This window comes from Bos taurus, chromosome 21 (genome assembly GCF_002263795.3).
Source record: "Bos taurus isolate L1 Dominette 01449 registration number 42190680 breed Hereford chromosome 21, ARS-UCD2.0, whole genome shotgun sequence".
In the NCBI taxonomy this organism is placed as follows: domain Eukaryota; kingdom Metazoa; phylum Chordata; class Mammalia; order Artiodactyla; family Bovidae; genus Bos; species Bos taurus.
The window spans coordinates 55,812,054-55,833,836 of record NC_037348.1 but is presented as its reverse complement, the minus strand read 5'-3'; the positions used below and the strand labels follow the sequence as shown (position 1 = coordinate 55,833,836).

Sequence of the window (21,783 nt, the reverse complement as noted above, 5' to 3'; positions counted from 1 at the left end):
GAATGGCATGAAATCTTTGCAGCAATGGGCACATGTTTTATCATACATGTTCGAAACAAAAAGGCAAAGATCCAAACATGCAAAACCTTATGGTTGCATTTTTCCTTCTTTAACCTAATTAAGCCCTTAATAATGTAGCTAGATTTAAAGGAGATTTGCATAGCAATTTAATGTCTCCATTATAAAGGGTTTGAAAAGATGCTAAGGTGGATAGAATAATCAGCTCTATCAGTTCCATTAATTTCTGGCCCCCTTTTGCTTCTGCTTTAGACCCCTGACACCAATTATGCAAATGTGTTCACACAGTGTCTGGTTGCTTTTGCATTGTAATTTAAATGTAGGTGTCTTATGAAGACAAAAGGAAATACATTGTCCTTTTCAAAATTTAGAATTTGAACGGATTCACTGATTTTGTTCCTGTCGAATTACCAGGCAGCTGGAGAAACAGCTGGACCAGTTTCTGAACGCCAACAAAAACCCCCCACAAGTCTGAATTACAATAGGGGTTTTCATCAGAATTTTATAGTATTGTTAATAAATACAATACACACTTCAGTAGTAGTTGGCTGCTTTCCTGTTTACATTAGCAAATGTATTGTAAAGATGAAGTCAGATGCACTAGGAGTTGCTTGATTCACTGAGAGAAATCATTTTGGACTTTATTTTAAGGATTACAAAGACCATTTTGAAGGAAGATCTAAAGATCCCTGTCTTAGTTTCCTAGGGGCGGTAGAGCTTGGTGGACCTTGAGGATTGCTTGGTTTAACGCCCAGTTCCACTAGCTGTGTGACCTTGTGAGTTACTTGACCTCTCTGTGCTTTGATCTTCTCATTTGTGAAGTGGGGATAAAACCGTGCCTACTTCAGTGGCTAGTTGTGAGGATTAAATGAGTTAGTTTATAGCACTCAATATGGTGCCTAGCTTGCCTGGTGGCTCAGACAGTAAAGAATCTGCCTGCAGTGCAGGAAACCCGGGTTTCATTCCTGGGTTGGGAAGATCCCCTGGAGAAGGGATAGGCTACCCACTCCAGTATTCCTGCCTGGAAAATTCCATGGACAGAGGAGTCTGGTGGGCTGTTACTGTTTTGACCATGGGGTTGTCACGTGATTGTATGTTCCTCGGTTCTTTGTCTCGTCACAACAAAGATTTGGAGCAACGGACATTAAAGCCCTCGGCGCATCACAGCTCTCAGGTCTTGGACAAACCATGCTACAGTTCTTAGGCAAATCAGTGTTACAGCTCTATTTTATTTATAAGACAGCAGGAGAATCCAAGACTCGAAGAGAAGGGAGTGGAGGAGTGCATGGGGAGGGAGAAAGAGAGAGAAAGAGAGAGAGAGAGAAAGAGAGAGAGAGAGAGAGAAAAGAGCGCACGCACGCACGCGGGAGACAGTCCGAGAGAAAGCGCTTTGGCTCCTCCTTTTATATGTTTTTTTTCCTCTACCTGGGCCTGCCCTATGCAAATTGGGCTTAGCCAGGAGTGCTGTTTGTTCTGCCTGAAGTCTTCACTCTGGTCCTTGGACCTTCCTTGTCTTTTAGCCACTGCCATTTTGGACTCCTTTTCCCTATTCTACCTACCTAACAGGGTCAAAAAGAGTCGGACATGACCAAGTGACGAACACACACAGCATACATACATACAGTACATACATACAGTATACATACATGCATGCATACATACAGTATGTTTATATACATAAAGTATCATTAGTCATTATTATACCCCAAAATGCAAAATATTATTTTCCTAAAATTTCAGCCAGTGGAGCTAATTATTCATAATAGAACAATAGCCTGTCAAACCCAGTTAGTGACTCAAAGTATGGAAATAAATATATGTCTGCCTTTTTATAGGCAGACCAGTATGAGTAAGGAGGGGTATAGAGTCATGCATGTATATGCTGCCTGATCTCAAAGATCAGGCTTCTTACTTTCTTATGAGTACACATCCTTCCCAGTAGGTTGGCTGAATGGCTGTCTTATCTTGAGACAGGGCCAACACCTTCTGGTTAACAGTAAGTAGACAAGGTACACTGGGTCAAGATAGTACAAGGTGGACCCAACTGCAGGTTCTGGGAGCAAATCCTTGCCTCACTGATACACATTGGAAGGACACAGAAATAGGGAAGTGAGGGTGTCCTGGGGAAGCAGTTGATGACGAGGAGAAATAACTCTGGTTAGAGAGTTTACCTAAATTGTGCTTAGTTAATCCAAGTAATCTGTGTCAGAATTGGAGCATGTTACTGGAACCACAGCAGCAATGGCAAATTACACTGGATGTTGGGGTAAAGATTGGTTAGGATGGTCCAAGGGGTGGTTTGTGTAGAACCTTCTTGTCTAACTGGAAGGGGGAGGAAGAAAAGAATACCAGGATGTTTATGAAGGAGTGAGGTAGTCCTTTAAGTAGTTTCTTTCATCATCTAAACTTTGTGGAACAGAAAGCACCGTTGATCTTCTGGACATTTTCTCAATGAAGGAATGGTGATCTTTAAGAATACCTTAAATCAGTCCGAGCAATATGTCTGAGTGATAGGTATGAGAAAAAAAATAAAAAGAACTATGTTCCTACAGAATTATTAGATTTCTCCAGGCAGTAAACTCTAAGAGATTGAAAGCTTCCTTCTCTCTCTCCCTTTCTCTTATGTCCAGGAAAAAACTGCTTCCTAACATGCAAGGGAGAACTAGGCTTATTTAACATGACATAAAAATCTACTTTGGAAGTTCACATTTTTTGATCACCAAGATTAGGGAAGCACAATGGCTTTTGGAATCAGAATTGCACTAGTTGCAAAGGAAACTGATCTTCTATGAGAGTTGTTGTTGTTGTCCAGTCACTCAGTCATGTCCAACTCTGTGACCCCATGGACTGCAGCACACCAAGCTTCTGTCCTTCACTACCTCTCAGAGTTTGCGCAAACGCAAGTCCATTGAGTCGGTGATGCTATCCAACCATCTCATCCTCTGTTGCCCCCTTCTCCAACTATGAGAGGTGGATACTGCTCAATTATCATTGTGGTTGCTCTTGAGTTAATGAGCCTCCCTAACTATCATTGATCATAACTATTTCTTGTTGCAGAAAAGAATTCCTTTTCATACCTACAATCATAATCTGTTGTCTAAATTATGTAGGCAGATAAACTGAGCATTTGGAAATCAGAGACTCTAAGGAGTGTACTCGGCAGTCAATTAACATTTGCTGAATGAATGAGATGTTCAGTGTGCATTACAAGATAATGGTGATGACAATGGTTAGAAATGAAGGAGGAAAAGGAAAGGGAAAAGGACAGGGAGAGGAAAGAAACAGCTGTAGCTGTAAGGCAGCTGGCATGACAATTACTGCTGCTGAAGCGACCACAATACACTGTTTTTAATTATTCTGAGGTTGGTTCTGCAGTTTGCATATCACCTCAGATTTTTGCTTCAAATGTCCCCTCCTACTGATTGTCCTTTAGTCATCCGGCAATGGCACCCCACTCCAGTACTCTTGCCTGGAAAATCCCATAGATGGAGGAGCCTGGTGGGCTGCAGTCCATGGGGTCGCTGAGGGTCAGACACGACTGAGCGACTTCACTTTCACTTTTCACTTCCATGCATTGGAGAAGGAAATGGCAACCCACTCTAGTGTTCTTGCCTGGAGAATCCCAGGGACGGGGGAGCCTGGTGGGCTGCCGTCTATGAGGTCGCACAGTTGGACACGACTGATGTGATGCAGCAGCAGCAGCAGTAGCAGCAGCAGCAGCAGCAGCAGCAATCCATAGGGAAGATGAAGGAACAAAAGATTAATGTTAGCAAAAAGTTTCCCAGTATTTTCTTCATTTCATTCTCACAGCAGCTCTATAAGAGAAGGTCTATTATCCTTGTTTTACAGGTGGAAAAAACCGAGGTTTAGCAGAAGTCTCATGGTCACAGAGGTAGTATGGAGCAGAGCTAGAATTTGAACCATGGGCTGTCTGAAACTAGAGAGTATGCTCTTACCATTACACTTTCCTGCTTCCACACTACTCAGACTTCTAACTTGATTCCAGTCACTGTAAATGTTCCCAGCACGTTATAGTTTTAGAAGAAATTTTATTGGAGTAGAGTTGCTTTACAACTTTGTGTGAGCTGCTGCTGTACAGCAAAGCGCATCAGCTATACATATTCATGTATGCCCTCTTTTTTGGATTTCCTTCCCACTTAGGTCACCACAGAGCACTGAGTAGAGTTCCCTGTGCTATACAGTTCTCATTAGTTATCTATTTTGTGCATAGTATCAATAGTGTATGTATGTCAATCCCAATCTCCCAATTCATCCCATCCCTACTTTCCCCCTTGGTATCCATACATTTGTTCTCTGTGTCTCTATTTCTGCTTTGTAAACAAGATCATCTATAACAATTTTTTTCAGATTCCCCATATATTCATTAATACATGATATTTGTTTTTCTGACTTACTTCCCTTTGTATGACAGTCTCTAGGTCCATCATGTCTCTACAAATGACCCAGTGCTATACAGTTTACAAATGTTTTCATACTCCCTCTTCCTCCTGCCCTTCCTTCCTACCTTCTTCCTTCTGTGTGTGTGTGTGTGTAAATGTGTACCGCATTGGTTTATTACATTAATTTTCTTCTTGTATCTTTTGGATTCTTAAGCCTCAAGATGCCCCTGTGCTGCAATGTTCTGAAGTCAAAAAGTTCTACAAGGTCTATGAAGGAAAACAGCAATTCCCTAGGCCCCGACTTTCTCGAAACCCTCTCCCAGAGCAAATAACTGTCAGCTACTTCAGCTGTTTCTTTTAGTATTTGTTTCAGCATTTCTAAATGATATGCTTATATTGCTACTTTCAACTGCCTCAACCCCAGCCCACTCCAATTGCACACTTACACACTTTTCTATCCACTCTTCCAATACAGATATATCATTTTGTTGGTTAAATCAAATCAATATGTATGCTATTATGACTATGTAAATGCCTACATACTATGATACCTTTCCTTTTTGTTTTTCGTGGAGTTATAGATGGGGCATCTCTGGTGGCTCAGTGGTAAAGAAGCCACCTGCAAAGCAGGAGACGTGGGTTCAATCCCCGGTTCAGGAAGATCCCCTGGAGGAGGGCGTGGCAGCCCACTCCAGTATTCTTGCCTGGAGAATCCCATGGACAGAGGAGTCTGGTGGGCTGCAGTCCATAGGGTCAAAGAGTCAGACATGACTGAAGCGACTGAGCACCAACACGCAAAGTTATAAACACACACTTTGCTTTTACTTTTCACTTCATTTCAGTTATCACCAGCTCACAGCCAAATTCACCTCTAAAGGTGTATTTCTTTACAATGTAGTCGGACACATTAGGTAGTCTATCAATTTCACCTTCTTGTGAAACACGTGAAAGCCTTCTGGTTTTCACCATTTTGACTTTGATGCTTCTCTAGACTTGCTTCACAGCTGTAATTCTGGGATCAAACTTCGCCATTATTCTGATAGTTTACATGTCTCTTTCTTGTGTCAGATCTCATTTCCAGAATCCTACATGTCTTAGCTTTTGATGTTTTTCCTTTCTTTTATCTTCTTTTTTTCCAATGATGATTCCAACATTTCAGGGGCTAACAATAAAAAAGGTTTTTTTCTCGCTTCAGTAGCTATCCTCTGTAGGTTGGCTGCAGATCTGCTCCATGTTAGCTTCTTCCCAGGATCCGCGCGCGGTCCTGATCTGGCCCACACCCACCTTTTGGGAAAGAAAAGAGCAAAGATATCCATAATTTCCATTTGCATTTAATTGTTCAAAGCAATGCAATAGCCAAGTTTGATGTCAGTGGGAGGGGAAATATAATAAAATCGTAATTCTGATGGACAAGGGCAGGGGATATTCTGAACACATAACACAACCTTACTGTGTGTTCCTCCATCACTTGCTCCCACATTTTTGGATAGCCATCCTCCAAAAGCTTTCTGAAGAAGGGTGCATAAGAGCTAAATTTGTTGAGATCCTGTATGTCTAAAATATCCCTTTTACCCAGTTAACAGCTAATTTAGATATAGAATTTTAGATTGAAATGATTTTTTTTTCCTCAGAATTTATGGATATTGCTCTGCTGTCTTCTTGATTCCAGTGTTGCTGTTTAGAAGTGCAATGTAACCCTAATGTTTGTTTATAACCTTTTTCACTTCTGGAAGTTTATTTTTGTTCCCACTGATCTGAAATTTCACAGTGGTGGGTCAGTGTGGACTTGTTTCCATCCATTGTGCTGGATACTTGACAGACCCTCTAAATTTGGAAATTTATGTCCTTCAGTTTAGAAAATTTTCATGAATTATACCTTTGATATGTATATATGTGAAAAGAAGAGAAGTGAAAAGGAAAGGAGAAAAGGAAAGATACACCCATTTGAATGCAGAGTTCCAAAGAATAGCAAGGAGAGATAAGAAAGCCTTCCTCAGCGATCAATGCAAAGAAATAGAGGAAAACAGTAGAATGGGAAAGACTAGAAATTTCTTCAAGAAAATTAAAGATACCAAGGGAACATTTCATGCAAAGATGGTCTCAATAAAATACAGAGATGGTAGGGACTTAACAGAAGCAGAAGATATTAGGAAGATGTGGCAAGAATACAGGAAGAATTGTACAAAAAAGGTCTTCATGACCCAGATAATCACGATGGTGTGATCACTCACCTAGAGCCAGACATCCTGGAATGTGAAGTCAAATGGGCCTTAGAAAGCATCACTACGAACAAAGCTAGTGGAGGTGATGGAATTCCGGTTGAGCTATTTCAAATCCTGAAAGACGATGCTGTGAAACTGCTACACTCAATATGCTAGCAAATTTAGAAAACTCAGCAGTGGCCACAGGACTGGAAAAGGTCAGTTTTCATTCCAATCCCAAAGAAAGGCAATGCCAAAGAATGCTCAAACTACCACACAATTGCACTCATCTCACATGCTAGTAAAATAATGCTCAAAATTCTCCAAGCCAGGCTTCAGTAATACATGAACCATGAACATCCAGATGTTCAAGCTGGTTTTAGAAAAGGCAGAGGAACCAGAGATCAAATTTCCAACATCTGATAGATCATCAAAAAAGCAAGAAAGTACCAGAAAAACATCTATTTCTGCTTTATTGACTATACCAAAGCTTTTGACTGTATGGATCACAATAAACTGTGGAAAATTCTGAAAGAGATGGGACTACCAGACCACCTGACCTGCCTCTTGAGAAACCTGTATGCAGATCAGAAAGCAACAGAACTGGACATGGAACAACAGATTGGTTCCAAATAGGAAAAGGAGTACGTCAAGGCTGTATATTGTCACCCTGCTTATTTAACTTATATGCAGAGTACATCATGAGAAATGCTGGGCTGAGTGAAGCACATGCTGGAATCAAGATTGCTGGGAGAAATATCAATAACCTCAGATATTCAGATGATACCACCCTTATGGCAGAAAGTGAAGAAGAACTAAAGAGCCTCTTGATGAAAGTGAAAGAGGAGAGTGAAAAAATTGGCTTAAAGCTCAACATTCAGAAAACTAAGATCATGGCATCTGGTCCCATCACTTCATGGCAAATAGATGGGGAAACAATGGAAACAGTGGCTGACTTTATTTTCCTGGGCTCCAAAATCACTCCAGATGGTGATTGCAGCCATGAAATTAAAGGACGCTTACTCCTTGGAAGGAAAGTTATGACCAACATAGACAGCATATTGAAAAGCAGAGACATTATTTTGTCAACAAAGGTCCATCTAGTCAAGGCTATGGTTTTTCCAGTGGTCATGTATGGATGTGAGAGTTGGACTATAAAGAAAGCTGAGCGTCAAAGACTTGATGTTTTTGAACTGTAGTGTTGAAGACTCTTGAGAGTCCCTTGGACTGCAAGGAGATCAAACCAGTCCATCCTAAAGGAAATCAGTCCTGAATACTCATTGAAAGGACTGATGCTGAAGCTGAAACTCCAATATTTTGGCCACCTGATTGAAGACCTGACTTATTTGAAAAGACCCTGATGTTGGGAAACATTGAAGGTAGGAGGAGAAGGGGACAACAGAGGATGAGATGGTTGTATGGCATCACCGACTCAATGGACATGGGTTTGGGTGGACTCCGGGAGTTGGTGATGGACAGGGAGGCCTGGCGTGCTATGGTTCATGGGATCACAAGGAGTCGGACACGACTGAGCGACCGAACTGAACTGATATCTTTGATATTTTCCTGCCCTCCACCATTTTACCCCTATGTCTATTCACATCTATTTTCATGTCTCCTATCTTATTTTATACTTAGAAAGACTCTTTTTAATTATCTGAATGTGTTTTTTTCTAAATGGCACTTGATACTTATTTTAAAATGCAACGCCTTCCCCTATCTCTATTAGGATACTTGTGCTCACGCTCAGTCGTGTCAGTCGTGTCCGACTCTGCGACCCCATGGACTGTAGCCCTCCAGGATTCTCTGTCCATGGGGATTCTCCGGGCAAGAATACTGGAGTGGGTTGGCATGTTTTCCTCCAGGGGATCTTCCCAAACCAGGGATCAACCCTGCATCTCCTGCGGCTCCTACACTGCAGGCAGATTCTTGACCACTTAGCTATGTGGGAAGCCCCTCTATTAGGATATTTACTAATAATTTGCTTTTTCAACATTTCCTTTTTCCTGCTTAGTCTTTTCATCCTCAAGTTGCCTGTCCCCTTTTTGTTTTGGCTCCTATATTTTATGTTAGAGTAATTACTTAAACTCCTTAAATTTCTGGTAATCCCACCCCTAGTTCAGAAATGCTGTTTTGCCCTTTTCAGAAAATTATTTTCCAGCAAGTGTCTCCACTTGCTGGAAGTCTCCTGGTTGCACAGAGTAGGGTAGAGAACGGTGTCTTAAATGGACTTTCAAACAATCTTCCTGTTTTCAGTTTTGTCTCCACTTCCTAAAGCACCTGTTGCATCAGTTTCTAAATATTTTGTGAGTTCTACATGCAAATCAAATTGCTTCTCAGCCTTCTCCTCTGCTAGATTTGGGTTCAACTTTCTTGGGTCTGCTCAATTATTAACTCATCCATATGCTTTCTGGTTCTCAGAATGGTATTACTGTGGCTCCCCTCATTGGTCTTGTAGGTTTACACTTTTTAAAAATCCCTTACTATTGTTTTAATAAATTTGGAACGAAAGTAAAGGTAAATGCATGTGCTCAACCTACTATTTTTAAGCAGAAGTCTTATGACTCTGCAAACAACCAGGGAAGACATTATTATCCCCATTTTTTTTTTTAAAGGAGAATTCAAATGACGTGCCAGGATTACACAGCATATAATGCTGGATCTAGGGCTTGTATTCATTCTGGTCCTTTGACTCCAAGTTCAATGCTCTTTCCACCAAATTCCTAAAAAAGAAGGCTGTATAATGTCATTGTTAAAAGAATGATCTTTGGCACCAGAGATGTGGATATGAGTCCAGGTTTTGCCTCTTGATAGCTGTATTCTTTTGACAAATTGTTTAGTCTCACTACAGTGAAAATTCCTCATTGGAATTTTAATAAAATGGGGATGATATCAATAGCACAACCTCAAGACAGTGTTTTGAGGATTCAATTAGATAATATATGTAAAGTACTCAGCAGAGCTTCTGGCATATAGTGAGTGCTCCCTTATTACTATAATGGAAAAATTGAAATGATAAGATATAATAATGATTTGCAGTTTTAATTAACTGAACTATGTTCAGGGAAACTTTTAAATTAATTCTGCAGACATTTACTGAATAATTAGCATGTGCACTGTGGAATGTTTATTCTTCCTTTCTCTTCTATTTGAACCTCTTAGTGAAAACATCTTTGATTAATATCTACTCCAAAACTAGTTGAGCTTAGATGACAAATTTCTGAGTAAGGATAGAAGAATTGGGCAGGGTCACAGATTTTTCTATCCATCAACATAATTAACAGCAACCAAATGCATTTACAAAGCCCCAAATTCACCAGCAGCTAAAACAAGGTAAAGAATGAAACCTTGCTCATAAATGAAACAGATGTTATAAATTACTGATAAGAGAAATGGAGTATTCTGGTGCAGTCAGGTGTGGCTTCTCACTCTGTCCCTATTCCTCAGAAGAAGAACAAGAGGAAAAAAGTGTGGGTGTTTTGAAATTAATTTTTTATTGGAGTATAGTTGATTACAATGTTGTGTTAGTTTTTGCTGTATAGCAACATGAGTCAGATATACGTGTGAGTGTGTATGTTGTTGTTGCTATTGTTGTCATTGTTCAGTGGCTAAGTCCTGTCCATCTCTTTGCAACCTTGTGGATTGCAGCACTCTAAGCTTCCTTGTCTTTTACTATCTCCCAGAGTTTGCTCAGACTCCTGTCCATTGAGTCAGTGATGCCATCCAACCATCTCATCCTCTGTGTGTGTGTGTATGTGAAGTCGCTCAGTCGTGTCCGACTCTGCGCAACCCCATGGACTGCAGCCTACCAGGCTCCTCCGTCCATGGGATTTCCCAGGCAAAAGTACTGGAGTGGGATGCCATTGCCTTCTCCTGGACTAAAACCCAAATTCCAATAGAGTGGATATAACCAAATGAAGGTGAAATATAGGCATCATGCTTCTTTCCTCCCTTGTCTAAAAAACAAAGATTGAGTCCTGTAACTTGAGAACTATCAATACGGAGACTTAGAAAAGGAAATCGAGGGTAAAAATCCTATTAGAACACAGGACTTCATCAAAATGTGAAACTTTGGTTCTTTGAAAGACGTTGTTAAGGTAATGAAAAGTCAAAGACTAGGGTGTGTGTGTGTGTGTGTGTGTGTGTGTGTGTGTGTGTGTGTGTCTGTGTATTTGTATCCACTGGTTTTAGATTCTATTCCCATATAGGTCATTACAGAGTACTGAATACAGCTCCTTGTGCTATGGAGTAGGTCCTTATCAGTTATCTATTTTATATATAGTATTGTATATGTGTCAGTCACAATCTCCCAATTTATCCCTCCCACTGAGGGTAGGGGATTTGACAACATTCTGAGGTTCTCTCTCATGCCTTCACTAATTTGTGAAGAATTCTGAGGGTGTAGACAAGGGGATGAGTGAAGAAATGGGGGTATACAAGAAAATTGTTTTAGAATGGAAGTCTCCATAAACCACCATGGTACCTCAGCAGAGATTATAAAGGCCTCTAGAGCTTTCTACTTCCCAGGTAACCAAGTTGAGCAGAAGAACTGATACAAAATACACAAGAGTATAATACACCCCTGCTTGGTTATATTGGGCTGAGACTGACCATTTTACTAAATCTCACAAGAGAGCAGAACTAATAAGGTTAATAGCATGGAGGAAAGATGTGGGTCAATCACAGTGAATAAAGAGTGAAAAGGCATAGAGATTTAAGAATTTGAAAGAAATGAAAGATACAGTCAAATATAATCCAATACAGGGCTAATTGGTGTCTCAGAGGAAGACAACTCAACAAATTCCAAATAATAAGAGGTATTATACCAAAACCCCTACCAACGACACGAGGGAAAATTGATTTAGAACAATTAACATAGCTGCTGCTGCTACTAAGTCACTCAGTCGTGTCCGACTCTTTGCGACCCCATGGACTGCAGCCCACCAGGCTCCTCCATCCATGGGATTTTCCAGGCAAGATTACTGGAGTGGGGTGCCATTGCCTTCTCTGACAATTAACATAGAGATATATTATATTCTCATTGAGTTCTTGAACTTCAGGGTTAACTGTATATAGCCTTCAGGAATCTTGGAAGAAAAGAAAATCACCTATAATAGAAAAATTTTGACTCAACTCAGACTTCTTCAGAGCAAAAGTCAGGGGAAAAAAAAAAGACACAAGAGTCATGGCTACAAAATTCTGAGAGAAGGAACGTGAAGAAAATGTGAGCCACAGTAGTATTTCTGTTCAAGTATTTGCTCAAGGCAACAGGCAGACAAAAAAGAACTCAGGGAATGTGGCCATTAACCATTCTTGAAAAAACTACCAAAGAATTCCCACCCATTCAGGATGTGAATAAAAAATAAAAAACCCAGGAATGATGATATTAGGATAAAAGAATTGGTGGTAAGCACCGAATCCATTTGAATACAGAAGTGAGACTAAACAACTAAATAAAGTTGCCAAAAGCTGTAAATGTTATAAACCCTGACAAAATAGAAACGATATAAACCACAAAAATTGGGAGTTGAAGTACAGAGGGTGGGAGGAAGTATAATAATGTTAATTACCTCATTTTGCTGAGCAAGTAGTCAATTGACACTATTAATCAAGAAATATGGGCTGTTCTGATTTTATTTTTGTTTATGTATTTTCTTTGCTCATATTTTTGGGCTATTTTTCATATCTTTGCTGCTGCTCCCTTTTATATCCTTTTTTAAACCAATATGCATTGAATATTAATCTACATAACAACTGAATACTTAATAAATGTTGTTGAGGCAATTTTGCAGACTTCATGGGACTGTAAATTCTTGAAGATTGGGAATATGTTTTATTCATCTTTGAATTCTCTCAGCACCTGGCATAGAAACTTGCATATAGTAGATCATCAGTAAATTTTTTTGAATAAATGAATTAATTTGCTTTGTTTCATATACATTTTGTTGCTGGCTGGAAATATAAGGAAAATGAACCATAATTGGAGAATATGATAAAGCCTGTCATCCACATCTGATAGACCTATTATAAATGTTCCTGATGCCTCATTAAAGACATTCTATTGTTTTCAGAATGCATTTTCCCCCAGTAAATAATCTCTGCTCACTCTAATTTAATCATTCATACAGCTTTCAGAATGATAATTTCAAAACTCAGCTCTGATCCTGTCACATCTCTGCTTAAAAACCTCCCATGCTCCCCTACTGTCTACAAAACAGAATCCAAGTTCCTGTGCATAGCACTGAAGGTCCTATGTGATCTGGCCTCAGTCCATTTCTTGCCAGCCAATGCCCCTCACATGTTACCCATTCAGGAGTACTTGCAAGTTTTGGAACATGCTATATACGAAGATGAGATGGTTGCATGGCATCACTGACGCAATGGACATGGGTTTGGGTGGACTCTGGGAGTTGGTGATGGACAGGGAGGCCTGGTGTGCTGAGAGGTTCATGGGGTTGCAGAGTCGGACACGACTGAGCAACTGAACTGACTGACTGATATAATTTGTGCGTCTATATCTTTGCTCATGGTGTTCCCTCTACTTAAAATGTCACTTTTCATCCCATATCCTTCTCTTTTCTTGCTGTCAGCAACCATCATGATACTACTCCTTTCCTTAGAACCCAACTCCATTACTTTCTCTATTAGGCTTTGCTGTCTCCCATGCTTAAATAACTGTACTGTTTGTGGTTCTTCTTTCTTTCTATTATATTTTTAAAGTTTTGACTGTGCTGGGTCTTCATTGTGGTGCTCAGGCGTTCTCTAGTTGCAGAGCATGGATTCTAGAAAGGGAGGGCTCAGTAGCTGCTGTGAAGGGGTAAGTTTCCCCATGGCACATGGCATCTTAGTTCCTGGACACGGGATTGAACCTGGGTCCTCTGCATTAGAGGGCAGATTCTTAACCACAGAACCACCAGGGATGTCCCTGTCATTCTTCTGTAGTACTTTCCTCATGCTCCATTTATTGTATTGTGTAGTCACTAAGTCATGTCTGACTATTTGCAACCCCATGGACTGTAGCCCGCTAGGCTCCTCTGTCCATGGGATTTCCCAGGCAAGAATACTGGAGTGGGTTGCCATTTCCTTCTCCAGGGGATCTTCCCAACCCAGGGATCAAACCTGCATCTCCTGCATTGGCAGGCAGATATTTTACCACTGAGACACCAGGGAAGCCCCTCCATTTATTGTATTATAGCTAATTGTACATATATCAAACACTGTCTCCTCGCTCGTGATCTTCTTGGGTTTGTACATTTCCTTTCCCCATATTCTTTGGGTTGTCCCTTATGTATTCTAGAAAGCTGTCACAGAGAATGTGCCTGACGCATAATAAATGTTCGATGGATGTCTGTAGCTTGGAATTTAAAAAGTACATGCATTTCTTACATTTACAAGTAAAAATAATTATTTTAAGTAATGAGGGCTAAACTGAAAATCCTAAGGGTTGATAGAAGGTAGAAAAGCTGTCTCTTAAGCTGTGGTTTTCTGTCCTGATAAAAGAGAAGTCTTTAGAGGTAGACTGCTCTGGGAAAACTCTGTGAGTTGTTTAGCTCCTCAAATTAAAGCAAGTATACGTGTATTACTCTTGGAAAATGATAAAGTAACCATTACCCTGATTGTAGATGCGTTAACACTGAAAAGCAGTGCTCCGTTTGGATATGCAAATCTTTGGGTGTGGAGAAGGAGCCTGCTTCCCCAGACACCGAAGCAGACAAGAACAGAACTGTTTCTTTCCTCTGTTGATTTAGACCATATATGTGTCAATATGGGTTTCCCTGATAGCTCACTTGGTAAAGAATCCATCTGCAATGCAGAAGACCTCGGTTCAATTCCTGGGTCGGGAAGATCCCGTGGAGAAGGGATAGGCTCCCCACTCCAGTATTCTTGGGCTTCCCTTGTGGCTCAGCTGGTAAAGATTCTGCCTGTAATGCGGGAGACCTGGGTTTGATCCCTGGGTTGAGAAGATCCCCTGGAGAAGGGAAAGGCGACCCACTCCAGTATTCTGGCCTGGAGAATTCCATGGACTGTATAGTCCATGGGGTCGCAAAGAGAAGGACAAGACTGAGCAACTTTAACTCTCTCTCATGTGTCAATATATTGTTGCTTCTATAGAGATATGGATATCCTTGCTTGAGCCCACGATCTAGGAGAACAGAAGCTGAGGTCTAAAGTATACATTAAAGCAAAGACAGGCATGATCCCTACAGCTTCCTGGAGAAACAATTATGCATGGTACCAAACTGGCTTTGGTGAGACTTTACCTACAAAGACTAAGTCAATCTTTGTGAGAAATGCGCTGTTGTTGGACTGCTGTGTTCTAAGGTGATAGCCCAGTTGGGTCAGAGGTCAAGGTCACAGTCCTGGGGCTGGAGGATGGGGTTTCCTTTGAAAGAGCAGATATTCCCATGGTCTGTCACCCGAGGGAGACACTACACCTGGGACAGAAAATGGGCCTTTGAAAGTGGACCTTAAACTGGGTGAAGAGGGTTGTTTTCTTTTCTGAGCTTTACAGAGGTTGGGCCTGGATGCTCCGCATGGCTAGGGGAACTCTTGATTGAGAGGGGAGCTGCATGGACCCAGACATATGGACCCAGGCTGGAAACTCTACAGTAAGGCAGGCCTGATCTAGTCCACAGGGCTCTGAGAGCAGCCATGTCATACCTGTGTTCATGATGTTCTTGTGAAGAGAGGGCAGTGCTCCTTCCTGCCAAATCCCAAGGCAACGCTGAAGATGGCACTGGCTGGAGAGAGCTCAGTGTCCCAGAACGTTAGGGTGTGGGACATCTGAAGCAGAGGCAAGAATAGTTCAGTTATTTCAGGATTATGTGGGTGCCAGCACCTCTCCTACGGACTCCTCTGTAGTAGAGAAGGGAGGGAAACTCCGAAGGGGGTGGGCTGACATCCTGGTAATTTGAAAGGTGGGAACTCAGAGCTATTGTAGCTGGGGATATTTTTGAGGGGAATTTTATTTTAAATATGACTTCCTTTATAGTCAAAAATTCATGAACACTATGATACTCTGATTCTCAAGGGCATACAAGGCCTTTTATTGAGCAAACCCTTTCCATTCTGGGTATCCTGCTCAATAGACTTGAGAAATACAAAGGTAAATAAAGTACTCCTCCATTTAACTTTACATGAGCCCTTTCTTTTTTTGTTCCTTTTAGGCTTTGGTTCTTGAGCCTTTTTGTAGAGGCATAGGAGAAACCAGAAATGAACTGATGGACTCTCACTTTTCTTCCATTATTTTTCCATCCTCTATTTTCTTCACAAAATGTTCTGTATCAGAGAGTAAGGGAGGGTTTTAAGTTTTTTCTGGATATTATGCATAAGCATGATGAGTATCTGACTGGTCTTTCAATGGGGTGAGCTTACATGATTTTCTTAGGCTAAGCGGGAATGTTACTTAATGCACTGGGATAGCAGCCACAGTCTCATCCCTGTCGATTGCATTTATGGTCATACTTTGAAAAAAGACTGCATTCAGCTCTGTAGAGCTTTTCTGGATTCATGGTGCTTTGTCTTTTTATTCTAACAGCTGCTTATTTGCATAACCTGTTAAAGATGCTTTCCTATCATCACACTACTGGTCTTCCTCTAGCTTTTTGGACATTTTTTCTTGCTTGTGTAGATTTTACATCAAATAGAAACTTTCCCTTCAATAAAAGTTTGCCTGTCTGAAGACTTTCATCATCTTCTCCCAACTACACAACAAACTTGAACTCTATAGAATATCACTTTGATGCATTAACAATTGCACTTGTCTTTAAGACCTTTCTGAAATTCTCTTAGTTTCTTCTCTTGGGGTTTAGATGCTGTAAAATATCTATCAATTCCATTTACTTCATTTAAAAAACATTTATTGAATATTAATATTATGCTGCAGGCGCTAGGGTATCTGCTGGAGCTACAAAATAGAAGAGCTCACACCTGGTTTTATGGATAGACTACTTGGCTTACTGGTTCTAGTTTCTAAACTAATGCTTCCAGAATTGCACTAAGAACCTCCTCTTACAGCACCTGAATGCCATTAGGGAGAATGCTACTAATGAGGAGAGCAATCCAAGATACAGAGGAGGACAGGGTCAGTCACATGCAAAAAAAAAGGGGGGTATAAATCCTGGAGTCCAGTGATACTAGAGAAGCAGCATACTTTAATGGTTGAACATTTTTCTTGGTTAATGTAGGGTTTTATTATTGTTATGCTATACCTACAAACAATAGCATAATTGAAAATAACAGGAAATTATTGTATTTCATTATTTTTCCATTAATATGTTTATTAAAGTTCTTTGTTGATTTGATCCTTTTGTAATATTTCATCCCAAAATCTTTTGGGAGAATACTGTCTCAGTGAAATTTTTGTAAAGAACATGAAGTCTTTAGATATGAAGTCAGAGAAGGCAGGAGATAATATTTTTCCTTTGTGATGTGTACCTCCTTACATACTCTGCTGTTTTGTTGAGGAAGTACGAAGACATGATACTTCTAGTTCTAAAGGTGTAGATAATGGACCCATCGTTTCCTCTGCATTGTATCGGCTGAAGGACCACGTCTCAGTCTCTTCCTTTTGTCTTGTGAAAATAAAAGGAGGCAAACGGTGTTTGAGTGCAGGGTTTCTAGGGGTTAAAACCCTGGTGCTTCAGCCCCTCCGCGAACCCTGCAGTTTTACTTAGGTAGCTCCTGTAAAACAGATGCTCTCCAAAATAAGAGGAGTGGAGCAGAGAAGACCTTCCAACTGTCGTGGGGTACAGCAGCGCAGGTGGGGGCAGCCGCCTGGTCCAGAGCCGAAGGTGCCTGCATTCTGCAGGTGCAGGGACTGTGAGCTCTCAGCGCTCAGGCACCAGAGAGGCGGGAACCGCGGCGTTGCAGAGCGTGCGACTTGGGCCCTGAAGACGAGGCCACATATATTCCAAACAGCTGACATTGATCAAACCCATTGCCCGCACCTGGCCCGGGGGAGGGAAAAACAGCATCTATCCGAACCGCAGAGAGAAAAAGAGCCCCTGGTTTGGGACGCCAGAGGGCGGGTCTGACTTGGCTCGGTGCGACTGCTTTGCCGCGATTGCTTCCCTGACCTGTCTATCATCGCAGTGTTCTGTTTCTATTGGCTCTTCCATCTGCCACTCGGTTCCGCCGCGCTGACCCCCATTGGCCTCCCTCCGGCCGAGTCCCCGCCCCACGAGCAGGACACGGGCAGTGGGGCGCGGAGCAGAGCGAGTCCGGCGTTTGCTCTGGGCTGGGGGAAGGCGGTGGCGGAGAAGGAGGAGGAGCCGGGCCGGCAGGAGGCAGCGGCGGCGATCGCGCTGGGGTGATGGTGCAGGTGCTTGGGGCCGGCGCGGAGCTGCCCGGCTGAGGGGCGCCTGGTCCGGGGTCCGCAGCGCCGCCGCGTCTCTCCCGGAGGCGGGCGGGCGGGAAGATGCTGAGCAGGTTGATGAGCGGCAGCAGCAGGAGCCTGGAGCGCGAGTACAGCTGCACCGTGCGGCTGCTGGACGACAGCGAGTACACCTGCACCATCCAGGTCAGTGCCGCGCCGCGCCGCCCCGCCCGCGGGAGCCCCTTGTTCCCCTAGTCTGGCCAGCTTGACCAGCGGCCGCCTCCCGGGGGTCGCCCCAGACCCCAGCGCTTTGTCCGCCGCTGCCTGCGGCGGATGGCCCCGCCGGTGCAGGTCCGGGTTTGGGTACCCGGAGCTCGGCGCAGCTGCGGCGCGAGTCCCGGCGTCCTGGACCCCCTAGCTCGTCCCCTTCGCTCTCCGGAGGTGAGGGCGCCCCATCCTGGCTCCTCGAACCCGCCGATATGGGGAGCACCTTCCGCGGGCGTCCGGAGGGGGGCGGAGAGGGCGCGAGGTTCTTTCCTCGGCCGCCCCGTCGAGGGGCGGGGAGTGGGGTGGGGGGCGCGGTGCAGGCTTTGGCTTTCTGGGCGGGCAAGGACGGCTGGCGGCTTTTCCCCTATCTCTTTGGCTGGAAGGATGATGGTGTATGTCATAATCTCCCCCCCAGCATTTGTGAGTCAGAGCTCTCCGAAGGTAGAATTGAACGCGTAGCCCATGCAGAGTGGCCTATTGAAGGGAACCCAGCCCCCTGGGCTTTAAAGACTTAGCCCCCTTCTCCCCCCGCCCCCCGGCTTTTCGGTCCCCAAATCTTATTCAGCTGGGCAATTCTGGGGGACGCGAGGTAAAGATTTAGCAACAAGTCCCAGCGATTTGAGGGATGGCATTGGCGAGAATCGGTGACTTAAAAAAAAAAACAATAAAGGAAAAAACGCCAACAATACAGTAATGCTGCACAGCATTTCCTCGGAACCTGGTGTTTTTGAAGGGATTTTTACAACCTCCTGCTGTGTGGCACGTCAGGAGTAGTAGTCTTGCCCAGGAATGCAGTCGCAGCCCTCTCTCCTCCTTTATAAAGTCAGAAATAGAAACCGCTGACAATGCTCCAGTGTAGTTCACAGTCAAGAGGGTCCTGTGCTCACCTGCCCCAAACTGCTCTTTCTGGAGAAGCAAATTGAGTTGGACCCGGAGGGTCTCACCTGATCCCTTGCCTCTGCAGCAAAAACCCGAGAAGGCTTCTCATCTCAGATGTAGCAGGCAAGAACCGTCGGCCCGGGTCCTACTCTCTTTGTCTCCCTCCCCGCCTCCCTCCAACCCCCATTAATTTTTTTTTTTGCTGACAATGCTCAATAGCGGAAAATAGCGGTGTGTGAGAAAGACGCTGGGTAGTATATGAGAGCAGCTGCTGTCTGCTGACTCCGTGCTCAGTTCTGCCTTCTCTCCACTTTGCTTTTTCTCCCACCTCCAAAACCCAGCTCTGGGCATAAGTGCTGACCTCTGCCAAAGATTTATGAGGGTAGGGAAAAAGAACAAAATCTCTTTTTCAGGCCCCTTAAATACAGATTAACCAGTCATAAAGATGCTAGCCATAAAGTGAAAGGATTTTTGTAGGAGAATATGATAGAGAGATGTTGTGTATTATATCCTTAGTGAATGAGTGACATGCTACTTTTTGTTTCTATTGTATCTTTATGTGTCATGTACAAGTTTTTTGTTTTTGGTGGGAGGTGGGGAACCAGAGAAAACATGGATTGAGTTGACATGTTTACTATTTGAATACATTGTGTAGAGCTTTTAAAAATATTTTAAAATTTAAAGCATTTACACAATAGCATATCAAGGGCAGTGTGAGATTTAGATTTCATGAGTCTTGAAAATACTTTTGGAGTATATGGTGAAATAAAATTTCTGGGGCAGATTATTAACTTTTGCTGAGATATAAGGTACAAATAAAACACCTCTCCATTTAGTGATAACCTTATGGTTCTAAGGTATCACAACAAGGCAACTAGTTATTTTCCCAGTTAGTGGAAAACCCAGCTGGCAGATTGGTGTTATACTTGTGGGTAGTTTTTATTACTGTTGAGGAAAATATTATAAGTTGAGCAGGAGTTATTGGATTTATGCTTTCTATGCACTACTGTGGTTGTGTTTATTTTCCTGCTGGTCTTAATTTTACATTGTTACAATTTAATATGTTATAAAAATTTAGGCTACTTAAAAATTAAGCCTGGTGTAATATGCCCATACTGTAAGTATTCACTGTCTAGATGTTTCAATGATTGTGCATTGTGTTTCTTTTATGAAAATTTAAAAACACAGGAATTCTAAAGTATATGTATTATTGTCATTCTTTGGTGCTACTATTGTGAATTGCTTTTGTGTTTACCCATGTGAGGAAATGTAGATAAGACAATGTTTTATGTGAAATTAATATTTTGAGCATATACCTTTTTTGAGCATTTAGAGATTGAGCTTTTCTTAGCAACTTTTCCCCTCTGTATATTTCTATTATGTGTGTGTTAGAGAGAGCACACACATGTGCTTATATGTCAAACACTGGGCACAGGGTCTTTTTTTTTTAATCAGTGTGCGTCACTTATTAAATTAAAGCAATATTTACATTTAGGAATTACAGTACCATATATTATATTAAAAATTGGTGATAGTTTAAACTCCTTTTCCTAAAAGTATTGTATGCCCATATTTTTCTTGAAAATAAGGTATCTAAATTTCAGCGCTTCTTGAGGTGGTCAGAGACCACATAGGGTATTACAGAACCAGAAATGTATCATTGGCTTAGAGTGTTAGTTACATTTGGTAAATTTCAGTTTGTAGGAAATCCTGTGGAAGTGTTGGTCTAGCCTTTCGTATTGCAGCAGTTCTACTGATCTGGTATTTATGATGTGATTATTAAGGTAATAAAAATTCCTTATATCCTCTCAATGAAGGTTGCCACAGTTACCAGGCTGTTCTCTTATTCTTTCTGATATGCAATTGTATTTGTGGGCCATGAGAAATGCAAGTATACGTAGAAGGGTTGTAGTATAATTGCCTCCCTGTGAAGAACATTGTTAAGAGTTCCCTGCCAGTTTTGAAGGTCATTGCCTCATAAATGCAAATCTGGTCCATATTTTTCACATATCTCTTTTACTTAATCACATATTTATTTAGTTACCACATTCACTACCTTACTTTATTATTTTATTTAGGAGAAAATAGGAAAAATGAAAAGGCTACCTAGTATTTTTGAACTCCCCAAATGGAGTCATTTACGAACTTAGGCATGTAATATCCTGAAGAATAGATTTTTAAACTATCTTTCAGGTTATAATAGTTTATAAAATATTAAGACTATTGAAGAAATGCCAGTAGAAGTATGTATCAAAAAATATATATATTGCCAAGTCAGAAATATTAATCACCTTTTTTGGTTATTGCTGAAAAGTAAAGCTACATGAGAAATGAATCTGATTTTACTGGGAACATACTAAAATAACAACCGATTAAGCAGTTAGGGTAGATTAGTTTTTCCAGTTAAATAAAGTGCAACCATAAATGAAATGTACATGCAGAGTCAGTTCTAAAGTGGAACCAAGATGCAGATTTGATTGTGGCTCAGCCACTTAGTTGGAGAAGGAAATGGCAACCCACTCCAGTGTTCTTGCCTTGAGAATCCCAGGGACAGGGGAGCCTGGTGGGCTGCCGTCTATGGGGTCGCACAGAGTCGGACATGACTGAAGCGACTTAGCAGCAGCAGCAGCCACTTAGTAACTGTGGGACCTGGAGTAAGGAAGGGAGTATTGAGGGGGAGAACACACGTGTTGATCCTTGC

At 42.0% G+C, this 21,783-nt stretch overlaps 1 protein-coding gene across 7 annotated transcripts in view; it reads left to right on the top strand.

Moving 5' to 3' along the window:
* Nucleotides 1–17,842: 17,842 nt before the first annotated feature.
* FRMD5 (FERM domain containing 5) overlaps nt 17,843–21,783 on the top strand; it is a 321,775-nt gene continuing 317,834 nt past the window's right edge. For 2 of the 7 annotated variants that reach the window (XM_024981941.2, XM_010817268.4), the window contains exon 1: nt 17,854–18,140. In XM_024981941.2, the coding sequence (XP_024837709.1) occupies nt 18,039–18,140 (102 nt within the window). In that variant the 5' untranslated portion in view covers nt 17,854–18,038. Of the gene's footprint in view, nt 18,141–21,783 lie in introns of all 7 variants that reach the window. The other 5 variants (XM_024981942.2, XM_059879172.1, XM_010817270.4 and 2 more) reach the window with 5 other exon arrangements.